We start from the raw sequence: 19,349 nt of genomic DNA, 5'->3' as shown, positions 1-19,349 counted from the left end.
CACAGTCTGAGCCTCCAGTCACGCAAACCTGTCCTGGCTTGTAGAGTGAAGCCAGACTAGATGCTAATGGAGCTCTCTAATACTTGAATTTTAGTCAAGCTTGCAGCTTTCTTCACTATGTTGTATAATGCAATGAATAACATGAACATTTTTAGTAAGGTTTGTTTGCTTGTTAACATTTTTCCCTTTAATGTTTTCATTAATAAAATCCAACCTTGAAGCATAACAAACCAACCTTCTACTTTCTTAAGTTCAAGCAAGTCTACAGTTTAAATAAAGGTCTAAAGTCACAAATATTATTCTGACAATAGAAATCCTAGAATAGTGGTAACACTCTGAATACACATGCCAATATAAATTTATCTCGCTGTCATGTGTTATTTTGCCGGGTTGTTTCCTCCCGTTGCCATGTAAACACAAAATAGTGTATATATATGAATATTTTTCAAAAAATGCTCTGTGAGTTCCACATCATAACAGTTATTTACTGAGCAGCTCAGTTAGAACTTGCCACTCACACACTGAGCAGCACTCACTAACTTTCTATTTCTAAACAATTTGTTCACTTTTTATCTCAGGCATGTCTGAAAAGACATCAAATAACTTTTTCCATCGCTTTAAAGATTTGATTCAGAGAAAGCGCACAGGTGGAGATGTAAGTAACTAAACATACTCATTCTTGACTTCTCTGCTGATCAAATGTAAATGTTTCTGAGAGATGTGTTATATTTTGCTGCTTTGCACAGTGTAATTTTTGTGTAAGTCACTGTAGACAGAGCAACTGTCAGCGCTTCACCACAGAGTCCAGGATCCTGGACTTTCACAAAGCTCAGAGCAGTAAGACAAATGTGTTCTTTCAACAGGCAGACACATTGCATATCGCACAGAGACCCAGAGATTATGCTGTGCATCTCCCACCTTTACCTGAGCAATGCGCAGGCTCTCCACAGAGAGTCCAGGGAAGCTGGAACTGTTTGGATGACCCCTTTTGGAATCAGGAGGACCCTGAAAGAAGTCTGAGTAGCCTCAGCTCTGCAGACACACACACACCAAGTGATCTGAGGGCCATTCCTTTCATTGTTAGTCCTGTTGAGATGACACCGCTCACTCCAGTTCCTCCACCTCCTCGAGCAGCTTGTCCATCGCAATTGCCTGTTTTCTCTGCTAAACATTCAGGAGCAGGTCGGTTCAAAGGTGATGCTTTTCTTTAGTGGTTACACCTGCTGTTAATCAGTTAGTTTAGATTTTAAAATTTGACACTGTAGATTATCTATTTTAATGCTAAATTACACATTCTTGCTGTCCATTCATTTTATATGCTTTTTTGAAGAAAAAAAAAATCGTAAGATGTCAATTTGTAGTTATTTAGTTATTTTTTTGTCTAAACAGACACGAAGGTCATTCGTGGAATAAGAGTCTTGACAGCAAAAGACAAATTTGGGCCTATTTTGGAAAAACTGCAGCATTTCCAGGATGGGATTGTAACCTCACCTGGACACACAGTACCAACCAAAACATTTACTGCAGTAAAGCCTTTGACTCCAAAACCTCCAACAGTTCCCATACCGCAAAAACGAGGACCTCGGCCTGGGACGCTGCTGCGCCGTGCAAAAGTCGTCCCTATAGACGGTAAGTGGTTTTCCTCAGTAACTGTAGAAGATGCTGAATAATCAAACTTTAAATTAAGAGATTTTTTAAAAAGATTTTAATGAACAATTAATCACTGCATCATGCTTCGAATTAGAAGAAATGACAGTTTCTTTTTACTAACCTCGTTGATTATCAGACAAGAAAGCAGACAGTCAGTGCAGTCAGAATAATCCAAGAGAGAGCAGGGTCAAACTCCCGCCTGTAGCTACACCTGTAGAGAGCCTGTCCCACAGCTTTAGTCTGCTGTCTTCAGACGACTGGTAAGAAACGTAGTAAGGAGACATTAAATACTGCACAGAAACAGTGCTGCATAATGTGGCTGTGTTATTTGTGGTGTTCCTGAAGTCGTGTTCAATGTTGTGTTGTGTAAATACAGGATTAAGAAAAGACAGGGCTTGCAAACTATTCAGTCTCTGGCAAAGCACCACTCGGACATCCTGAAGACTAAACTACATGAAGTGTGTCTGGTCCTCATTGAGGAGGTATTGCACACTTTATGTTTCTTATATGCGTTTCATGCAGCTAGTTTCCCTTCAAGTGCATACTACAGCCTCAACTGATGATTTTCACTCACATTTTAGGTGAAAAACCAACGCTCAGCAATAGCCTTTGAGGCCATACATGCCATCAATGAGCTCTACATTCAGCTCCAGAGAACAATGGACCCAGAAGTTGAAACAACAGGCCGAGCTCTATTGCTGAAGCTTGCAATGACCAACAACAACTTTCTACATCAGGAGGTCAATCTGGCGCTTGATGCCATGGTGGAAAATTGCAGCCATGGACGGATTCTGAGCGCTCTGTTTAACACAGGACTGACGTAAGAGGAGAGAAGAAGCTGTAGTGATTTTATTAGAAGACATGAAAGAGAGATCATGTTCACTGAGTTGTGTGTCTAATATTGTCCTTGCTCAGCCATCGCTGTGTTGCAGTGAGGAATAGCACGGCTCAACACCTGCACCAGCTGGCTGACAAACTTGGAGCAGCCGTCACCCTGAAAACAGGAACCTTCACTGAAAGATTTCTAATTGCTGCCTCTAGAATGGCAGGGGATGCTGCACCTGAAGCCAGGTGGGTACTTTTAAATGGGTTTGAAGTGCATCAATGTTTTATTTTCTGTGAGTTTACACAATTAATGAAAATTAATGACAACTGTAATCTTCCACAGGTACCATGGGCGAACAATCATTGAGAAACTGACCCTTCACAAGGACTTTATGAATTTGTGGGTGAAGATTGTCCCTGAAAAAGACAGGCGTCCTGTGGAGAAGAGCCTGAAAAAGACAGGCGTCCTGTGGAGAAGAGCCTGAAAAAGACAGGCGTCCTGTGGAGCGCCTGAAATTCAAAAGACATCTGTCCAAAAGTAAGAAAACGTCACACTTCAAGACTGACTGATGGCTTGGACCACTGGAACTATCATCTTCATGTTTTTTCTCTTTCCTTTCTTTCCAGACTGCCGGGATTTCTTGGACGCGTGTTTAACCAAAGTCCCGGAGACGCGGCCGACGCTGGAGGAGCTACAGCATCACACTTGGCTGAGATAAGCCTATCACACACACACACAAACACACACAATTCAGACGTTATCATTTATGTGTGATGTATGAATTACCTTTCTTTTTTTCAGGAAATAATTTTTTTTAATTGGCCCACTTTAAATTTCAGTGTTTTGGAATTCCTGTAACCCCCCCCAGCCATCCCAGGAAAGGGGATCTCTCTTTGAATGGGCTTTCCCGAGGTTTCTTCCCGTCAGTCTGGCCCCCCCAGGGGAGTTTTTCCTCGTCTTCATAGAGAGCTTGGGCTGGCTCAGGAGCTCCATCAAAACTGTCTTTATTTAATTACTCTAATGTAATCATATACTTTAAAGTAATCAAATAAAAGACAGTAAAAATCTGAAGACTTGAAGTAAACTTCCATTAAAATAAAACTTGTTTAATTCATCTTTGCTGAGGATACTGTGTTATTACTATTTCAAGGATTATGTCAGAACACCGGATACTGGTACCCATCCCTACCCATCACTAGGGAACAGAACAAACCAGACATCAATTACAACAAAAATGACACTGACCCAGCCAGCATGACTCGTCTGCCTTAAGAAATGTTTAGCAATATTACAAATTGGGTGATATGCCTTAAAGTAGCTTCTCATGTGTTCAGCATTGACCTGTATGCATTTTCCCCTTCTCAACCTCATACCAGTGATACTGAGTGGGGTGAGGGAGGAGTAGCTGTCTCTCATTTTTATAGATCCCATACTGGCCCATCAGGCCATTGATGGCAGAACTAGCTTTTCTGTTCCACTACTGGCCATGACCATTGCCTTTGAACATTGACTTGGCGTGATTTTTTTCTTCCACATCCCAAATGGTCAGCACTCTGGGCGTGGCACACGAGTGGCTGATTTAAAATGAAGCAGGTCTCTCTCTGAGAGTCATTGTGAACATTCAGAATGCTAGATCACTTTCTACATGCTCATTTTATGAAGTATTTGAGAGATTCCTTATCTATACTCTGTTTAGGGATGGGTATCGTTTAGGTTTTATCCGATACCGGTACTTTTGAAACTGTGCGGGTGCTTAAATGGTGCTCTAACCGTTGCTTCCTTCTCTCACCCCAACCGGTCGCAGCAGATGGCCCCGCCCCTCCCTGAGCCTGGTTCTGCTGGAGGTTTCTTCCTGTTAAACAGGAGTTTTTCCTTCCCACTGTTGCCAAAGTGCTGCTCATAGGGGGTCATATGATTGTTGGGTTTTTCTCTGTATCTATGAAGCGCCTTGAGGCGACTTTTGTTGTGATTTGGTGCTATATAAATAAAATTGAATTGAATTGAATTGCTTAAAGAATGGAGAACACAAACTTTGTCCAAAAACCTCTTATGTTTTTATTTTTAGCAGTCTCTTTTTTCTGCAAAATGATAACCAAGTTAGCCTTTTCTTTTGATACAACATACCTACTTTGTTTGGAACCGGTGAATAATGGAAAACATGTTTAGCTGTTTGTTTTTTTTGTAAAAAGATAACGGTGTTAGCTTTTTCTGCAGCTACAGGGCATGTATGGTATCACTCTATCAAACAAGAAGACAGTCGCATGTAACTACGACGGTGTTTGCTAGTTCACCTTACATGCATTAATGTAATAACGTGGTTAGCCTACTCAACGTAAATTACACACGAACAACATTAAGCTCCTCACGCAGAGAAGAACGGTTGCTGCTGCATCATCATCCGTCTGCTACACTGGCAGGGCTAGGGGCCAGGACTCTCCTCTTCGGGTTTTTGGGGGATGTTGCTAACTCCAGGTCCAATAACAGGCAACCCACCCGCAGCAGATGTGCTCGGTGTGAAGTCTCGCAGCAAGCTATCAAATACGATGCATTTCTCTGCTTTTAAAAAAACGCTATTGCGTTGCCAGGTGTTTCATTGGATTCGAGGTGTTACTTCCTTTGCACAGTATCACAGTATCACCTTAAAGCACTTGTTGCTGCTGAGTTTGCATATTTTGCTGTGAAGTACAGCCAGACTTTTGACCGCTTTGCCTTGGACATTTAATCTGTAGCTCTGCTCTCAAAGAACATACGTACCTGGACCCGCCTACTATCCTCGGAAACGTAAAATGATTGGCTAGAATCCAAAGTGTATGACATCTCAAGAAAAAAAAAAGCCACCCGTATCCGGTATACCCGCACCCAATGTTCCCTCTAATTTTTCATGTGTCTGAGCGAACACAGAAACTCCCTGAGCGATCCCTTGGACCACTGTGAGCAACAGCAGACGTGTGCACTGTGGTGACGCCAGCATTGAATCCATGCAAGTTACATGGTTTATTAAAATAATAAAATTACAGCATTTACATTTATGTTAGACTACTTTTAATTAACTATTTTAGCCCACTTACAATGAAAATTTAAAAAAACAAAACAAAAAAATCTTGTTCATGACCCGTGTAGCATGTTAACACTATTGGAAGTAAAAATAACTTGAACTCCAATTTTGAAAACACAAGTTTCTTTTGTTTTTTTTTCATAAAGCTCTGACTTGTATTATGAGTCTGTGGTCTGGGAGAGAGTCTGTAACTCTGTCTGCAAAATACAGTAAATAATGACCAATGTTGGGTAATTAATTATATAGTTACTTCTTCAAAAAAGTAACTGAGTTATGCAAACAACAAAGTTTTTTGCAGCTGTTTACCTAAAAATGCAGCCAAGGCGTTTTTTTAAATAAACATTTTAAATTATTTAGAGAACAATCATCAAATTGCATCAAATCTGATGCCACACAAATTATTTGTGCCACTCCAAAAATAATTTCTGTCAACTATGAGATGAAGGAGAACAACAGCCTGATACCTGCAGGCCTGACAGCAGCAGATGTGTCACTGCTGTAACACCTGTAACACTCAGCAGTCGCCTCATTGTTCTGACACACACTAAACGTCGCCACGCCGCTTTGCTCGCTAAAACACCGGTGTCGGCACATAAGGACGCTGTCAGAGCCTGTCAACGACATTGATTAGCTGCGTATATACGAATGTGAATCGCATTACTGGCTGGATCCCATACGGGAGCAGCCAGTCACTGACTAACACTGCAAAACAGACTTGTTAAAGTATTGATTTTAATTTCAATTCAGGTTAGATTTTTTTTTTTGTGCGCAACGCAGATTTTCTGTGCGCAGAGACCGTGCCAGCAGTGCGCAATTGTGCACACACACAGCTTCGAGGGAACATTGCCGGTACCCATTCCTAACTCTGTTCCACATGTGTTATGTTTCCTTCAGGATTAGCTAAATAAGAGAGGATTATTTTCCATTTATTAAACTGCATTTAGCTACTCTTTCGTATCACATTTACTTTGGGAATGCACCAATTGGTCCACATCCTGTTTATGCAGGGCCCACTTTTAAACGGTAAATTGCTGAAAATGTAGCCATATATAGCGCTTTTCTGTGTCTTGCACTCCTTTGCATAGATTGAAGCATCTGTGTGTTCCTGTTTTGTTGAGTGTATCTGTCTGTGTGGCTGTTGAAGGCTACTGAGAGTGTGACCTTCACAGCTCACCAGAGGACCATCTATTACATTTGTTAGGTTATGCGTTTTTGATATTATTGCATCCTCACTGGCACACTCAGTCCTTAGTGTGGGCTTACCCTGCTCCATACCTTGTTAAGGATAAAGAACTTACAACCTGGAAGTAGATTATATCTCCCATAGTGAGATACAGAGAATGGTTGCTTACCAGGGTAACTCTGGTTTTCTGAAACCCAGGTGATGTTTGGTTTTCACCTCCAAACAATCGCAGTCAGAGATCAGGTGAAAGAGGAAAGAGCAGAGAGCGTCAAAATAAAAGGGAAATTATGGGAGCAAACACCAGAGTTTAACAATTGTTCATCACTAAATACAGTACAGATATTTTAATAAGGAGAGGTTATTTGAAAGAATGAAATTGATTTACTGATGAACAGAATTTAAACAGGTGATTTGCCGTTAGACTCAGATGGCCTATCTCAGCGGAACAGAACCCCGTCTGTGAAAAGGATTAGAGCAGGAGCCCCGAGAGCCTGGAAGCTGGTGGTGGAATGGTTGAATGGAGCATGAGTGATGAGATGAGGCGTGTACAAGGAAGAATAACCGAGGACACAGCATGAATGCTGATTGGCCTGGAGAAGGTGATTGGAGTAGACCACTTCAGGAACGCCTTTAGCCACACCTCACCAGGTGTAGACAATCGGCAGTTAAACCTAGGCAACACCTGAAGACAACTGCATTTCCACTGTAAGGAGTGTAAGGGTTGCAATGGGCTGTAACAAAGGACAAGCACAGATGAGTCCACTATCATAGACTGGAACATCATTCATAACTTTTTATGTTATAAAGGGGGTGGCAGTAGAGCTTCTGTGATTGGTCACATCAGAGAGTGCTTGGTTATCAGAGAGTTACCATAGTAACCAAAGGTTTTAAAGATTGCAATATAGCTATTGTTGTCCAGAGGGGCCGATGGTGCGATATGGCAGCCTCGCTTCTGTCAGTCTGCCCCAGGGCAGCTGTGGCTACAACTGTAGCTGCCTCCACCAGTGTGTGAATGTGAGAGTGAATGAATAGTGGCATTGTAAAGCGCTTTGGGTGCCTTGGAAAGCGCTATATAAATCCAATCCATTATTATTATTATTATTATTATTATTATCAAATCAACAAAATATTAAAGAATCATTAAATATGTGGAATAGTTCATTCTTTCCTTTTTTTCATCAGTGGTTTACACACTGGCTTGCAGGCAAAATGTCACTGGTTCGATTGCAACCGGAGATACAAATCAGGGTTGTGCCTGGAAGGGCATCTGGTATAAAACTCTGCCGTATCAAAAGATGCTGAGCTATCAGGTGTGGTGACCCCTTGTGACAAGGGAGCAACTGAAAGTGAAACACTGTTTTGCTTTGTCTTTGTGTAAAGTGTCCTTGAGTGTTTTGAAAGGCGCTTAATAAAATGTATTATTATTATTATTATTATTAATGTTTTGTATAGAATCATAACAAAATGTGAAAAGTTCAAAAGACTATGCGGCTGTTTAGCTGTGCCTGTCCGTCTGCCATCAGCTGAGAGAGATGCCGGTCAACTCTCTGGAGAAGCCGTGGACGGTAGACCCCTCTGAGGTGGCAGAGCGGCGGGATCTTAGGGACAGTCGCCTGGTGTTCAGCATCGATCCACGCGGCTGTGAAGATGTAGACGACACGCTGTCTGTACACAAGCTCCCCAACAGAAGGCTGGAGCTGGGAGTTCACATTGCTGATGTCACTCACTTTGTCAAAGAGGGTTCGCTCACAGACTTGGAGGCACGTTCAAGGTGAGGAACTGGTTGGAGTGGTTGGGTAGAGTAGGTGGGATATAAAAGGATAAAAGAAAATTACAGCATCTTGCATAAGTGTTCAGAGGAACTTTCAGAAGTACAAAGAGGCAAGAAAGTTGTTGCCTGAATTAATGTTGCATCAGCAGCATGCCTTGTAGCGCAATTATAAATAACACAGAGGGCCACCTTAAATAAGGCTCGTGTCTGATGTGAAGCATTAAGCCTTAAATGTCTATCATTTAATCACATGTAGAAGGACTTCACAGGGTCCATGATGGCTTTGAAAGTATCACTGGCACCAGGAATTGAACCAATGGTCAGCACATTGTTGGTTCAATCCCTGGTGCCTTCGGGCTTCATGTTAAAGTCACCTTGCACAAAATACTTAACCCCCAAATTTCCCTGGATGCATCCGTTAGTGTGAGTGTGCATGTGAGAGAAAATGCTTAAAGGTATAGACTAACGCGCTGTATGAATATGTGTGCGAATGGACGAATGCTGGTCGTGCTAAAAGGTGGTTGGGGTTCTCACAGTAGAGAACTGCTACACACAGAACACAGTGGTCCATGTTGTTACGAAGAACTTGTGCTCATTTTGAGTACGATGCCATTAACAGGACAGGGGAATGTTTCCGCTGTGGGAAAGCCTGAGTGATTTTCACTGTGGCCTTCATACACATATATTACTACGGGACATGGCAGCCATACTTGTACACAACATTCAACCAGAAGGTCATGCAGCAAAAAAAGGAAAAATGAGTCCGCTTCCAACTAAATTAGTTTTATTCTACTGAGTGGTAGAAGTAAAGAACAGTGTGTCACACATCATTTGTTTTCAGATCCCCTTTGTACAGTTACGGGTGTCAGGAAAACACCGGAGGTCACATGATGGCATGTGACCTTGAGTACCTGATGTTAATGGTTTGTCTATAATTGGCTTTCAGTGCATCTTATTAATAAAGAGGATGATGATACAAGACAGTTGAACCACAGTAATAGAACAAGAAGATATTCATCTGTGTTTATGTCCAGATATATGCACATGTTCTGATTTATTTATTTATTTTGTGCTGTATTGTACAAATGAATAAAACTGAGTTTAAAATATCTGCAGTAAATGAAGTGAAGGTCGGGGCTGCAAAAGTAATGCTTGCACTTGATCTCCACAAATTTTCCTTCCTGGGAACATGCAGCGATGACACCATGTGACAGGGAAGCAGCCCAAAAAAATTTGTGTCACAGCTGAACGGCCGACAAATCTGCAGCAAATGCATTCTGCTGTCATCTCGGTGTAATCTCGCTATAATCCAAAATCTCTACGGAATTCTTTCAGCACCTTGTTGAGTCTTGGAAGTGAAGAAAGGAGTGTTCAGAAGGCAGAAGTGTCTAACCCAGTGCTAATAAAATGTATCTGATAAAGTGTAGTCTGCAGATAAATTAGTAAGAAGGTCCATGAAGTGCATGTCGTTTTTTAAAGGCAGCAGCAGCAGCAGCAGCAGCATGTACAGAAGATGATTGAGAGCCGAGTGAGGAGAGAAACTCCGTGTAGACTGTTAACAACGTGCACTTATAAAATAATACTGAAATCTTACTATATATTTTTTATGTTGTGATTTTTAATGTAGTTTTGGTCCTCTGCTTTCTCTCTGACTTACTCTAAAATTCCATTTTACATTTCATAGCTGTCCACAAAGCAGCGTGCAGATCACCCACCTGTCCAGCTCGCCTCCACACTTTAAAGAAGTAAATTAAAATCTCATGATTGTGGTTTGAAGCCTTAAATTCTATTTCAGAAAATGGGGAATATTTATTAAATCATAAGAAAAACATTTTGCTTATTTATTTCATCCTTCCTGACTTATTAATAAACAGAAGGATGAAAATGACAAAGGTGGAACAAACTCTGAATATTTAGTACTTATTTTCAAATTATGTCTCACTTTTGATTAGAAAGAAGATGATAAAGCTGCTGCTTTGATCTCATTGCCTTTTTATATTTATTATGTCACTTCTTAAGGGCTACAACCTACTACCTGGCAGACCGCAGGTACGACATGCTGCCTGCTATTCTCAGCGCAGACCTTTGCTCACTGCTGGGAGGTGCTGACAGGTTAGTAGACTTCCCATCACACGTTTCATTTTCATATGCTTAAAATGCATGCTAGTTGTGTAACTGACACTTTCAAATTCAGGTATGCAATGAGCGTGCTTTGGGAGCTTGACGCAGAATCCCTTGAAGTCCAAGAGGTCTGGTATGGTCGTACACTCATCCGCTCCTCCTATCAGCTCCACTACGAGCTGGCTCAGGCGCTCCTCAACGGAGAACAGGTTGAGGTAGCGGAACTGGCCAACCTGGGTCCTCAGGAAAAGGGTTCTAAGCTAGCTCAACTCACTGAGGCACTTGAGATGCTCACACATGTAGCCAGACATCTTCGGGCAAAGAGGGACAGAGGAGGAGCGCTGGAGCTGGAAGGAGTGGAGGTATGATTGGTTTCTTGTATCTTCATAGAGTATTTTGTGTGTTTTGGTAATGTGTGTACTTAACAGTAAGACTATATAAATAAAGACTGCAAACATTTAAGGTTCATGTTCTTAATTGAAAGCGTAAGCATGTTATAGCTGAGTGTCTAACCCTAACACATCGTCATTACTGACGTCTAACATACGACACAAAATGATTCAATGAATCTGAAGTGAATCAAACAAAGTAAACCGTGCACATAGCTTCAGTGGAGAGAAATCCATTCTGCACATTAAAAACTGGAACCACTATCTTTCTCGCACATTTCAGCTGCAGAAGATTCTCCCTTCTAAGCTTCTGTCTAAGTGAAAGTTTGACTTAACCTCTGTGTTTGGTCATTTTGTCAGATGACATCATGGTTAGAAAATTCAGTATCAGTCACCCCGAAACACTTCATACAGCCGAGGGGAGGAAATCAGGTCAAAAGACACCTGTGGAAAAGGGCCAGGGATTAATGATAACTAATGATTAAATGGAGATTGGTCTATAAACATGTAGTCAGTGATAATGATGACAAAGAGGTGATGATGATGTTCGGCGTCATCATGAGAATCCCCCAGCTGCCACGGTCTATTGCAGCATAACTAAGGGAGGATTCAGGGTCACCTGGTCCAGCCCTAACTATATGCTTTAGCAAAAAGGAAAGTTTGAAGCCTAATCTTAAAAGTAGAGATAGTGTCTGTCTCCTGAATCCAAACTGGAAGCTGGTTCCACAGAAGAGGGGCCTGAAAACTGAAGGCTCTGCCTCCCATTCTACTTTTAAATACTCTAGGAACAACAAGTAGGCCTGCAGAGCGAGAGCGAAGTGCTCTAATAGGGTGATATGGTACTACAAGGTCATTAAGATAAGATGGGGCCTGATTATTTAAGACCTTGTATGTGAGGAGCAGGATTTTGAATTCTGGATTTAACAGGAAGCCAATGAAGGGAATCTGCTCTCTCTTTCTAGTCCCTGTCAGGACTCTTGCTGCAGCATTTTGGATCAGCTGAAGGCTTTTCAGCGAGTTTTTTGGACATCCTGATAATAATGAATTACAGTCGTCCAGCCTGGAAGTAATAAATGCATGAACTAGTTTTTCAGCGTCACTCTGAGACAGGATATTTCTAACTTTAGAGATGTTGCACAAATGGAAGAACGCAGTCTTACATATTTGTTTAATATGTGCATTGAAGGACATGTCCTGGTCAAACATGACTCCAAGGTTCCTCACAGCGTTACTGGAGGCCAAGGTAATGCCATCCAGAGTAAGAATCTGCTTAGATACCATATTTCTAACATGTTCAGGACTCAGTACAATAACTGAATGAATTTAGACGCAGGAGTCTTCCAGGTCTTTATGTTTAGTTTGGTTTTTTGCTGTGTTATTTACAGAATTACAGATGGATACCATATATTTCTTTTCATCGATAATAAATTATAGTACGGTCTAATAGAGACGTTATTTTTAAAATCAGGCGTCTAAGCAGAACACGTTCCTCAGCAGAAAACATTTTATCAGAAAGTCATTTCAGTGAGAATATTGGAATAAAGAAACCAAGCACTCCACTGTGAAACCACTGACAGTTTTCACATTAGATCACAGCCATTTATCTACAGCGGCTGGTCGGCCATCTGTTAAAACCTCATATGGACAATTCCTGTTGTTCTATAAGATGCTCTCTAATAGGATGTCTTGGATTTATTTATTATTCAGTTATTGCATTCCTGTTATGGCTGTACGCACACAGAATATTGATATGAAGTAAAAATGATTCTCTCGGGTTGCTTCTGGGATAGTGGAAAAACCAATATATTTCTAAAAGTGTGTTTAATGATTGAGCTGCCACCCAAAAATCAAGTTCTTATCTTGACAAAGCTGGATTATTGACCGCTGGTGAAACATCAGTTGTCCTGAAGGATAAGGACAACAGATGTTTCATCTTGATCTATTATATAAAACGGCCAAAACTGTGTTCAAATCCAAACTTTCTGGCTTCTTTTGGTTCCTGCTGAAGTGCTTTGGGTCCCCTCAGTTCATCCTTAGTCTGAGAAAAGTTTTGTTCTCTCTTTAAGGCACATTTCCTTTGAGCTAACTTAAACTCTGATTGGCTGTCCACTATAAACAAAAAGCATGAACAGCAGATCGGTGGAGTTTCTGTGCCCATGAGCAGAGCTGTGTGCCTGTTAGGGATATGTGTTCTTACTGGTATGATAGAGAGCTGAACGTAGGAAAGACAGTAGACTGTTTTCAGGTTGAGATTCATTCACATTTGGTTCTCCGTGCAGCATTTGTTCCGGTGGAATGGTGCATGTTCAACTGAGTTAAAGTAAACTGTAGTAAAATGTGGCCCACTGATGCATTTTCATATTCTTTTTCATTGAAGTCACGTTAGAAGCATTTTCCCTTTTCAGGTGGGTGCCCAGCTGGATGAGGAGAGGAACATTACGGCCCTGGTCCCTCGTCAGCCCCTGGAGGTCCATGAGACCGTGGCAGAGTGCATGATTTACGCCAACCACTGGGTGGCCCGCAAGATCCAGGAAGCTTTCCCCAACCAGGCCCTTCTAAGGTGTCACCCACCACCACAACAGGAGCTATTCAACCAGCTGGTGGACACTGCAAAGGCCAAAGGTTTCACCATTGACACCAGGTAATGTTTTTGACTGTTCAGTATAGAAACTGAGGAAATGCATATTGTAGTCCAACGCACATCATGTTCAGACACACAAGTGTGTGAACCTGAAATGTTTGATAACACGGGGACACACTCAGGTGTCACATGAGCAGTCAGACAAGAAGAAGACATGTTCCTTCAGCTCAGGTTGAGGTTGAAGCCAAATATGCTTCCAAACCAAAGACTAGAACATATGATGAAGCATATCTTGCCTTTGGCTTCAGCTTCACAACAGCTGTCGTGGCAAGGTCGGTCTCCCCGACAGAATTAGTTTCCCCTGCGTCGGGAGCACACGCTGGGCTGTCCAAATCACGGACAAACAGGATCCCACATTCTTGATTTTCAGTTCACAAACACTTCTTATAACGACTAACTACTCCTGAAACTTTGGAGGTTTTAGCTCTTTACACAGTAAAGTTACAGGATAAATATAATTATCAGGCAAAATGTCCTTCGTTTGTTAAAATAATCCCGTCTGATACCACGAGAGGACAATAAATATTTCATTTTCTGTTGTAACCCTTAAACTGAATGGTAATGTAACGACACTCAGGTTTCACTTTTTTACAAAACTAAAACATCACTACTTCCACGTCTGACTGTTTGTAATGGAGGCGGCGTAACCTGGATCCACACTCCGTGCCCAGCGAACGCTCGCCACGCAGGGGGAACACATGCTGTCGGCGATGCCGACCTCGGCACAACGCTGATCCTGCCGCAGTTTGTTCCCCGGTTCAAATCCCGGACAAACAGGATCCCACAGCTGTTTATGCTTTTAAACCCGTTTTGCACAGAGAGCAGTGTTGAATATTCTCACACGGGAACAAAACAAACAACTCAAATAATTAAAGATGGTTTGTTTTTCTGTTTTTTAAAAGAGGCAGTGATTTATTTAATTACAACCTGTAATCTATTACAGTTAACTTTTATTTGTTTAACTGTTTACAAAAGGTCTGAGGATCTGAGGCGTGGAATGAACTGCAATGGAGTTTGAAAACAAAATATGAATGTGCGGTTGGAGGATTGTGGGGGGTTAAACCAACAGCAGAACCGGTCCCAGGACAAGAGACATGGTGATGCAAGTAGCTTTGTGTCACTGACTGCTGAGATGAGAGGCCTCACTCATCCCTGGTTTCTGGCTCTGTTCCTTCAGGTCCAACAAGGCTTTAGCTGCCTCACTGGACCGAGCTGTGGACCCACAGGACCCCTTGGTGAACAGGTTGTTCAGAATGATGGCCACCACTGCTATGTCACAGGCTCTGTACTTCTCCACTGGTGCTCATCCTCAAGACCAATACTACCATTATGGTACGATACCGCTGCACAGCTTTTATTGGCTGCACTAGAGTTTCAGTGTGACTGTGGGTCAGTCCATCCATCACACGTCTGCACACACTTGTCCAACGTCTGTTGTTTGTGAAGAATTATTCGACTGAGAACTAGAAAGAAGGCTAACGTGCTGATATTTGCTTCGTTGTCGTAGGTCTGGCTCTGGATCGCTACACACACTTTACCTCACCCATCCGTCGGTACGCAGACATTGTCGTGCACCGCCTTCTTACCGCAGCCCTGCACATGCAGAGGGGCGTTGTATCTGGTAAAGCACCAGCCAGTAACAAAGAAGTGGAGGAAATGGCTCACCATGTCAACAGCAAGAACAGGGTCAGGGGTGTTTTATTGTTTGTGTTTTTCAATGATTCACCTCTTACTCTATTAACAGAAGCTGTGCTGACGTCTGTGTTTCATTTGCAGGCAGCACAGGCAGCCCAAATGCGATCCACAGCACTGTTTCAGTGTCTGTTTTTCAGAGAACGAGACCCTCAGACAGACCCGTGCTGTGTGGCTGACGCTGTTGTCTACTCCATTCGAGACAACGGTGTCTTGGTGTTTATCCCAGAGTAAGAACCTTCAGTCCTGTGTTTTGTTCTGCAGTCTTCTTCTTTTCCTTTGTTTAATGGAGCTGTACAGCAGCTCACAGACGGCCAACCACTCGTGTATTTTTAATAGACGAATTCAAAGTTTATGACAATGAATGAATTTGTTGGAAGATGTAATTGCACGCTAATCAATGTATATTTAACAGTATACACGCTAGTTTTATTTTCTCTTAAAAAACCTCAAAATGAGTTTTAAATTGTATAAATTTACTAAACTAATTCCTTAAACATTTATTGTGAGCAGGGAAAATCGGCTAAAACCCCGAATCTTTTCTCTACCAGGCTTTAAATAAGTTAATTGCATTGCTGAAGTTGAGTCTGTGGGGAGGGACGGTGCTTTGGAGCCAGCCTTGTGTTTGTGGCACTTCTACGTTAGCTTAGCTAACCTCTGGAGGTTGCTGCTTGTTTATTGCAAGGAAAGTGTAATTTAATAACATCAGTGTTCTCCATGCTTGTGGTGTTACAGGGATATGCAATATTAACAGTTTATTAAAATGTAACCTGTGGTCATTTTGAGAAGGCTGTAGAATCCATGTAATGATTAAAATCACAGGGCGCAAAGCAGGTTGAGTAATATCACTGAGTAAGTAAGGCTGCCTCTGACCACAGCCATGTTGTTCACAGGTATGGTGTGAGGGGGCCTGTGTATCTGAAGAACAAAGAGGGCCTGGTGGTGGTAGCGGGACAGGACGGCAGCTGTGATTGGCAGGGTGGCACTGTGCGAAAATACCCGGACCGCATTACCACCACCTCCAGCTGTGGCACCTCCACCTTCAAACTGTTTGACCACATCACCGTAAGTCACAGAAAACGCTAATCAATCATTTTAGAAGGTTTCCAGCAATGCAGCGCCTAAAGGCGACGATTCCAAATATATATGCATGAGTGTATATGAATCACAGGTTCATACGACTACTGGATCTTTTGTGGTCCAACATTAAGAGACGTTTTATGATCTTGTTGTGATAAAGTGTTGTGTGGTTGCTGCTTTGTTAGCTAATCTCAAGGTAACAAAACGTCAGTAAGATGAATGAGACGAAAATGATTCCTGAAAATAAATCATTTAAAGTTATTCAGTTTATTGTTTTTAAATATTATATGAAAACAAAAACATAAGTGTGGGGGGGGGGAGGCTCTCCTCCAAGACAAGAAATGTAATGCTTCCAGTTTGTGGCGTTTCTACACAAACCTTTTTGTAAAGGGAGATAAAAAATGACAGTGGGCGGTAATTGTTTTCACATAAACGCCTTTAAACGCTGCACGGTCGCACTCTCTCTCTCGCACTCGATAAATGATCCATTGTTGCTCTGCACACGCTTGTTACCACAAACGTCGCATGCACTTATGTCATTGTCATGAGACACTCTTGCAAACAAACTCACGGTTTAGTAACACAGTAGAGCAGCGTGTTTACGGGACAGTAACAGTAATCTAATTACCTTTTTTGCAACAGTAATCCCTTACTTTACTCGTTACTTGAAAAAAGTAATCTAATTATGCGTTGCTGCCCATCACTGGCGTCAAGTTATATTAAGTTCAGGCATGTTACACACGATGATTGTGAGGAATAAGTGCATGTGATTTAAGCAAAAAGAGCAGGAAACATTACCCTAAGGTTAGCTAACAAAAAGAAACTGAAGTAACGGTGTGTTATTCTCACATCTTTGGCTTTAAGACATGAAAAAGTGACAGAGTACTGCTGCTTCCACTGTTATCAACATCTTTTCTTTCTTTCATGGACTTATCCTGGGGTCATAAATGTCAAAGGGCAAAGGCAATGCTAACAACATAGCTTACTGATGGATGATGATGGATGACACATGTGGCCAAAACAAGATAGAAAGAAACATTAGCCCAAACACAAGTTGTCCACCACAGCATTGACTGCTGTCAAGCTATGATCATATCAAACAAAGAGATGATGATGATATTCAACAAACAAATCAACAAAACAACAACCTCACTGTGACACTTGACCGAGGTCACAGTGTTAATGAATGTTTTTCTCCCCCTCTGCTCCAGTCTCCACGTCGTGTGAATGTTAGAAAGCACAGTAAAGAAAGTTCGTGTACGGATGGATGAACGTTTGTTACATTGGATACGTGTGTGTAACATACGTATCCAATTTATCCTATTTATGAACAAAATTGTGGCACAGTCGGAAACTTCTCCACTCTACACCACTGTCTACTTAGCTGTGACGCTGCGCACAGTGCTGAGAGGACTGCTGTTATATATTACGTCACAAACCTTAAGTGGGCCTGTCTTTGCATAGCATTCCATTAGACTATTTTCAGTAGGTGCCATTACTGTGTAGTGATCGAACTGAGGAATACTGTGACTTACGTTCTCTGCTCTCTTCAGGTTCGTATTTCTGTCCACTCTTCAACTTGCCACGCTGACCGTCTAAACCTCGAGGTCATCAGCAACAAGCCTCACCACAGTGCCAAGTCCCAGCAGCCCAGCCCTCAGGGCCGCAGTCAGCTGGTCAAAGAGGTGGTGCGTCAGAATGAAGAGGCGCTGGCTCAGGAGAAGACAGCCCGGCGCCCCAAACTCTCCAAAGAGGAAAGAGAGTTTCGTCAGAGCAAAACTCCCAGTCTGTACTCTATTCTGGAAGAAATCAGAGAGTTGGCTCTGATGGATCTGGAAAGGGCTTCACGCCTCCCGGCAACAACAGCATAGAAACGCTGTAGCCCAGCTTTACCTCCAAGCAGACACTTGTGAGAACTGCACGCTGTGCGCTAACAGAACGGTGATCATTGAAGATCACTCGTGCTGAGTCATCCAGGTCATTCTTGTAGCTCCAGATTGTGTGTGGACAAACCACACGAGTGTGTGAAGTCACAGGAAAGCAAACACAATATTAAGTAAAAACATGTCCCGCCATCTTTTTAGAAACCAGAGTCAAACCGAATCAGTGGATACGTTTTGTAAAAGTTAGTTTTTAAAATCACATCAAGTTAAACTTAGTTGTAAGGAGGATAGGGAACGTGTTAATGCCAGTGAAGTGTCAGCAGTTACTTTGACAAGACCTAGTACTCACTGCAAATGTGGTTCAATCCTGCAGGAAACTAGTCAACTGCAGCAGGTTAAAGAAGTCTGGTAACAAAAGGCTTTTCTCTCAGCACCAGTGATCTCAATATCTCACTGGTGGGATCAATGTCTTGTGTAAATTAAATGTCTTGTGTTATAGAACCATTTTTGGTGAGTTCACACATATTGTACTACCTGTGACCACTTCATACAAAACCCAGCACGAGTATTGTTCTGGAGATGATAAAACGTCCACTCGTCCATTTTCTTCTGCACGTCCTGGAATCTGTCCCAGCTGTCATAGGGTGAGAGGCAGGATACGCCCTGGACAGGTCACCGGACTGATAAAACTTCATGTCACTCATTAGCAGACTTTAAAATAAACCCGTAGAGTAATGAAATACACCTGAGGTTGGTTGTGTTGGAAGTGATGTATAAAACTAGGATGTATTTATCTTATAGTTTGTATATCAAGAGCCTGTATAGAAGACACCAACACCAAGGACATTTTTATTGTTTGAACTGGTAAATAATCAGAAGCGTTTTTTGGTTTGTGGATTTTAAGATTGTTTTCTAGAACTACCAACAGAAATATGAACTGTACATAACTATTTCAATATGTGTGCAGTGGCCTGTAATTAAAAATGGTGTTTTCATTAGCGCAGATGGAGCCACTTCATCGTGTTGCGTTTCATGTCCCTGCAGTAGCTTAAGAAAGA

At 42.0% G+C, this 19,349-nt stretch overlaps 2 protein-coding genes across 4 annotated transcripts; both read left to right on the top strand.

Moving 5' to 3' along the window:
• Positions 1-484: 484 nt before the first annotated feature.
• On the top strand, positions 485-4,297 carry LOC147322636 (uncharacterized). Of its 3 annotated transcripts, none has more exons than XM_086307071.1 (9): positions 485-655; positions 864-1,194; positions 1,390-1,629; positions 1,787-1,910; positions 2,027-2,132; positions 2,232-2,470; positions 2,566-2,721; positions 2,902-3,013; positions 3,103-4,297. In XM_086307071.1, the coding sequence occupies exons 1-8, from the start codon at positions 581-583 to the stop codon at positions 2,987-2,989; spliced, it is 1,359 nt and encodes a 452-aa protein (XP_086163197.1). In that variant the 5' UTR covers positions 485-580; the 3' UTR covers positions 2,990-3,013; positions 3,103-4,297. The 3 variants fall into 3 exon arrangements, with proteins under 3 accessions (XP_086163197.1, XP_086163195.1, XP_086163196.1); XM_086307069.1 differs by having other exon boundaries at positions 487-655; positions 2,819-3,013; positions 3,103-4,292; XM_086307070.1 differs by having other exon boundaries at positions 493-655; positions 864-1,182; positions 2,819-3,013; positions 3,103-3,814.
• Positions 4,298-7,878: 3,581 nt separating this feature from the next.
• LOC147322635 (DIS3-like exonuclease 1) lies at positions 7,879-19,299 on the top strand. Its single transcript, XM_086307056.1, has 9 exons — positions 7,879-8,485; positions 10,505-10,597; positions 10,680-10,968; positions 13,401-13,636; positions 14,814-14,968; positions 15,144-15,322; positions 15,413-15,558; positions 16,222-16,393; positions 17,962-19,299. Exons 1-9 carry the CDS (start codon positions 8,247-8,249, stop codon positions 18,277-18,279), a joined length of 1,827 nt encoding a protein of 608 aa, XP_086163182.1. The 5' UTR covers positions 7,879-8,246; the 3' UTR covers positions 18,280-19,299.
• Positions 19,300-19,349: the final 50 nt, after the last annotated feature.

This window comes from Aulonocara sp. 'chitande type north' Nkhata Bay, linkage group LG9 (assembly GCF_057382095.1).
Source record: "Aulonocara sp. 'chitande type north' Nkhata Bay isolate Kocher_YH1m ecotype deep benthic linkage group LG9, A_spYH_male_GT1.1, whole genome shotgun sequence".
Lineage (NCBI taxonomy): Eukaryota > Metazoa > Chordata > Actinopteri > Cichliformes > Cichlidae > Aulonocara > Aulonocara sp. 'chitande type north' Nkhata Bay.
The sequence above is the reverse complement of the archived record's forward strand: the minus strand, read 5'-3'. Positions and strand labels throughout refer to the sequence as shown.

Bases quoted from the DNA above. Each gene is read 5' to 3' on its own strand.
- LOC147322635 (XM_086307056.1), top strand. From the start codon at position 8,247: ATGCCGGTCAACTCTCTGGAGAAGCCGTGGACGGTAGACCCCTCTGAG. The intron at 8,486-10,504 runs GTGAGGAACTGG...TCACTTCTTAAG, and splicing joins GACTTGGAGGCACGTTCAAG to GGCTACAACCTACTACCTGG. The intron at 13,637-14,813 runs GTAATGTTTTTG...CTGTTCCTTCAG, and splicing joins GGTTTCACCATTGACACCAG to GTCCAACAAGGCTTTAGCTG.
- LOC147322636 (XM_086307069.1), top strand. From the start codon at position 581: ATGTCTGAAAAGACATCAAATAACTTTTTCCATCGCTTTAAAGATTTG. The intron at 656-863 runs GTAAGTAACTAA...TTCTTTCAACAG, and splicing joins GAAAGCGCACAGGTGGAGAT to GCAGACACATTGCATATCGC. The intron at 1,630-1,786 runs GTAAGTGGTTTT...GTTGATTATCAG, and splicing joins AAAAGTCGTCCCTATAGACG to ACAAGAAAGCAGACAGTCAG.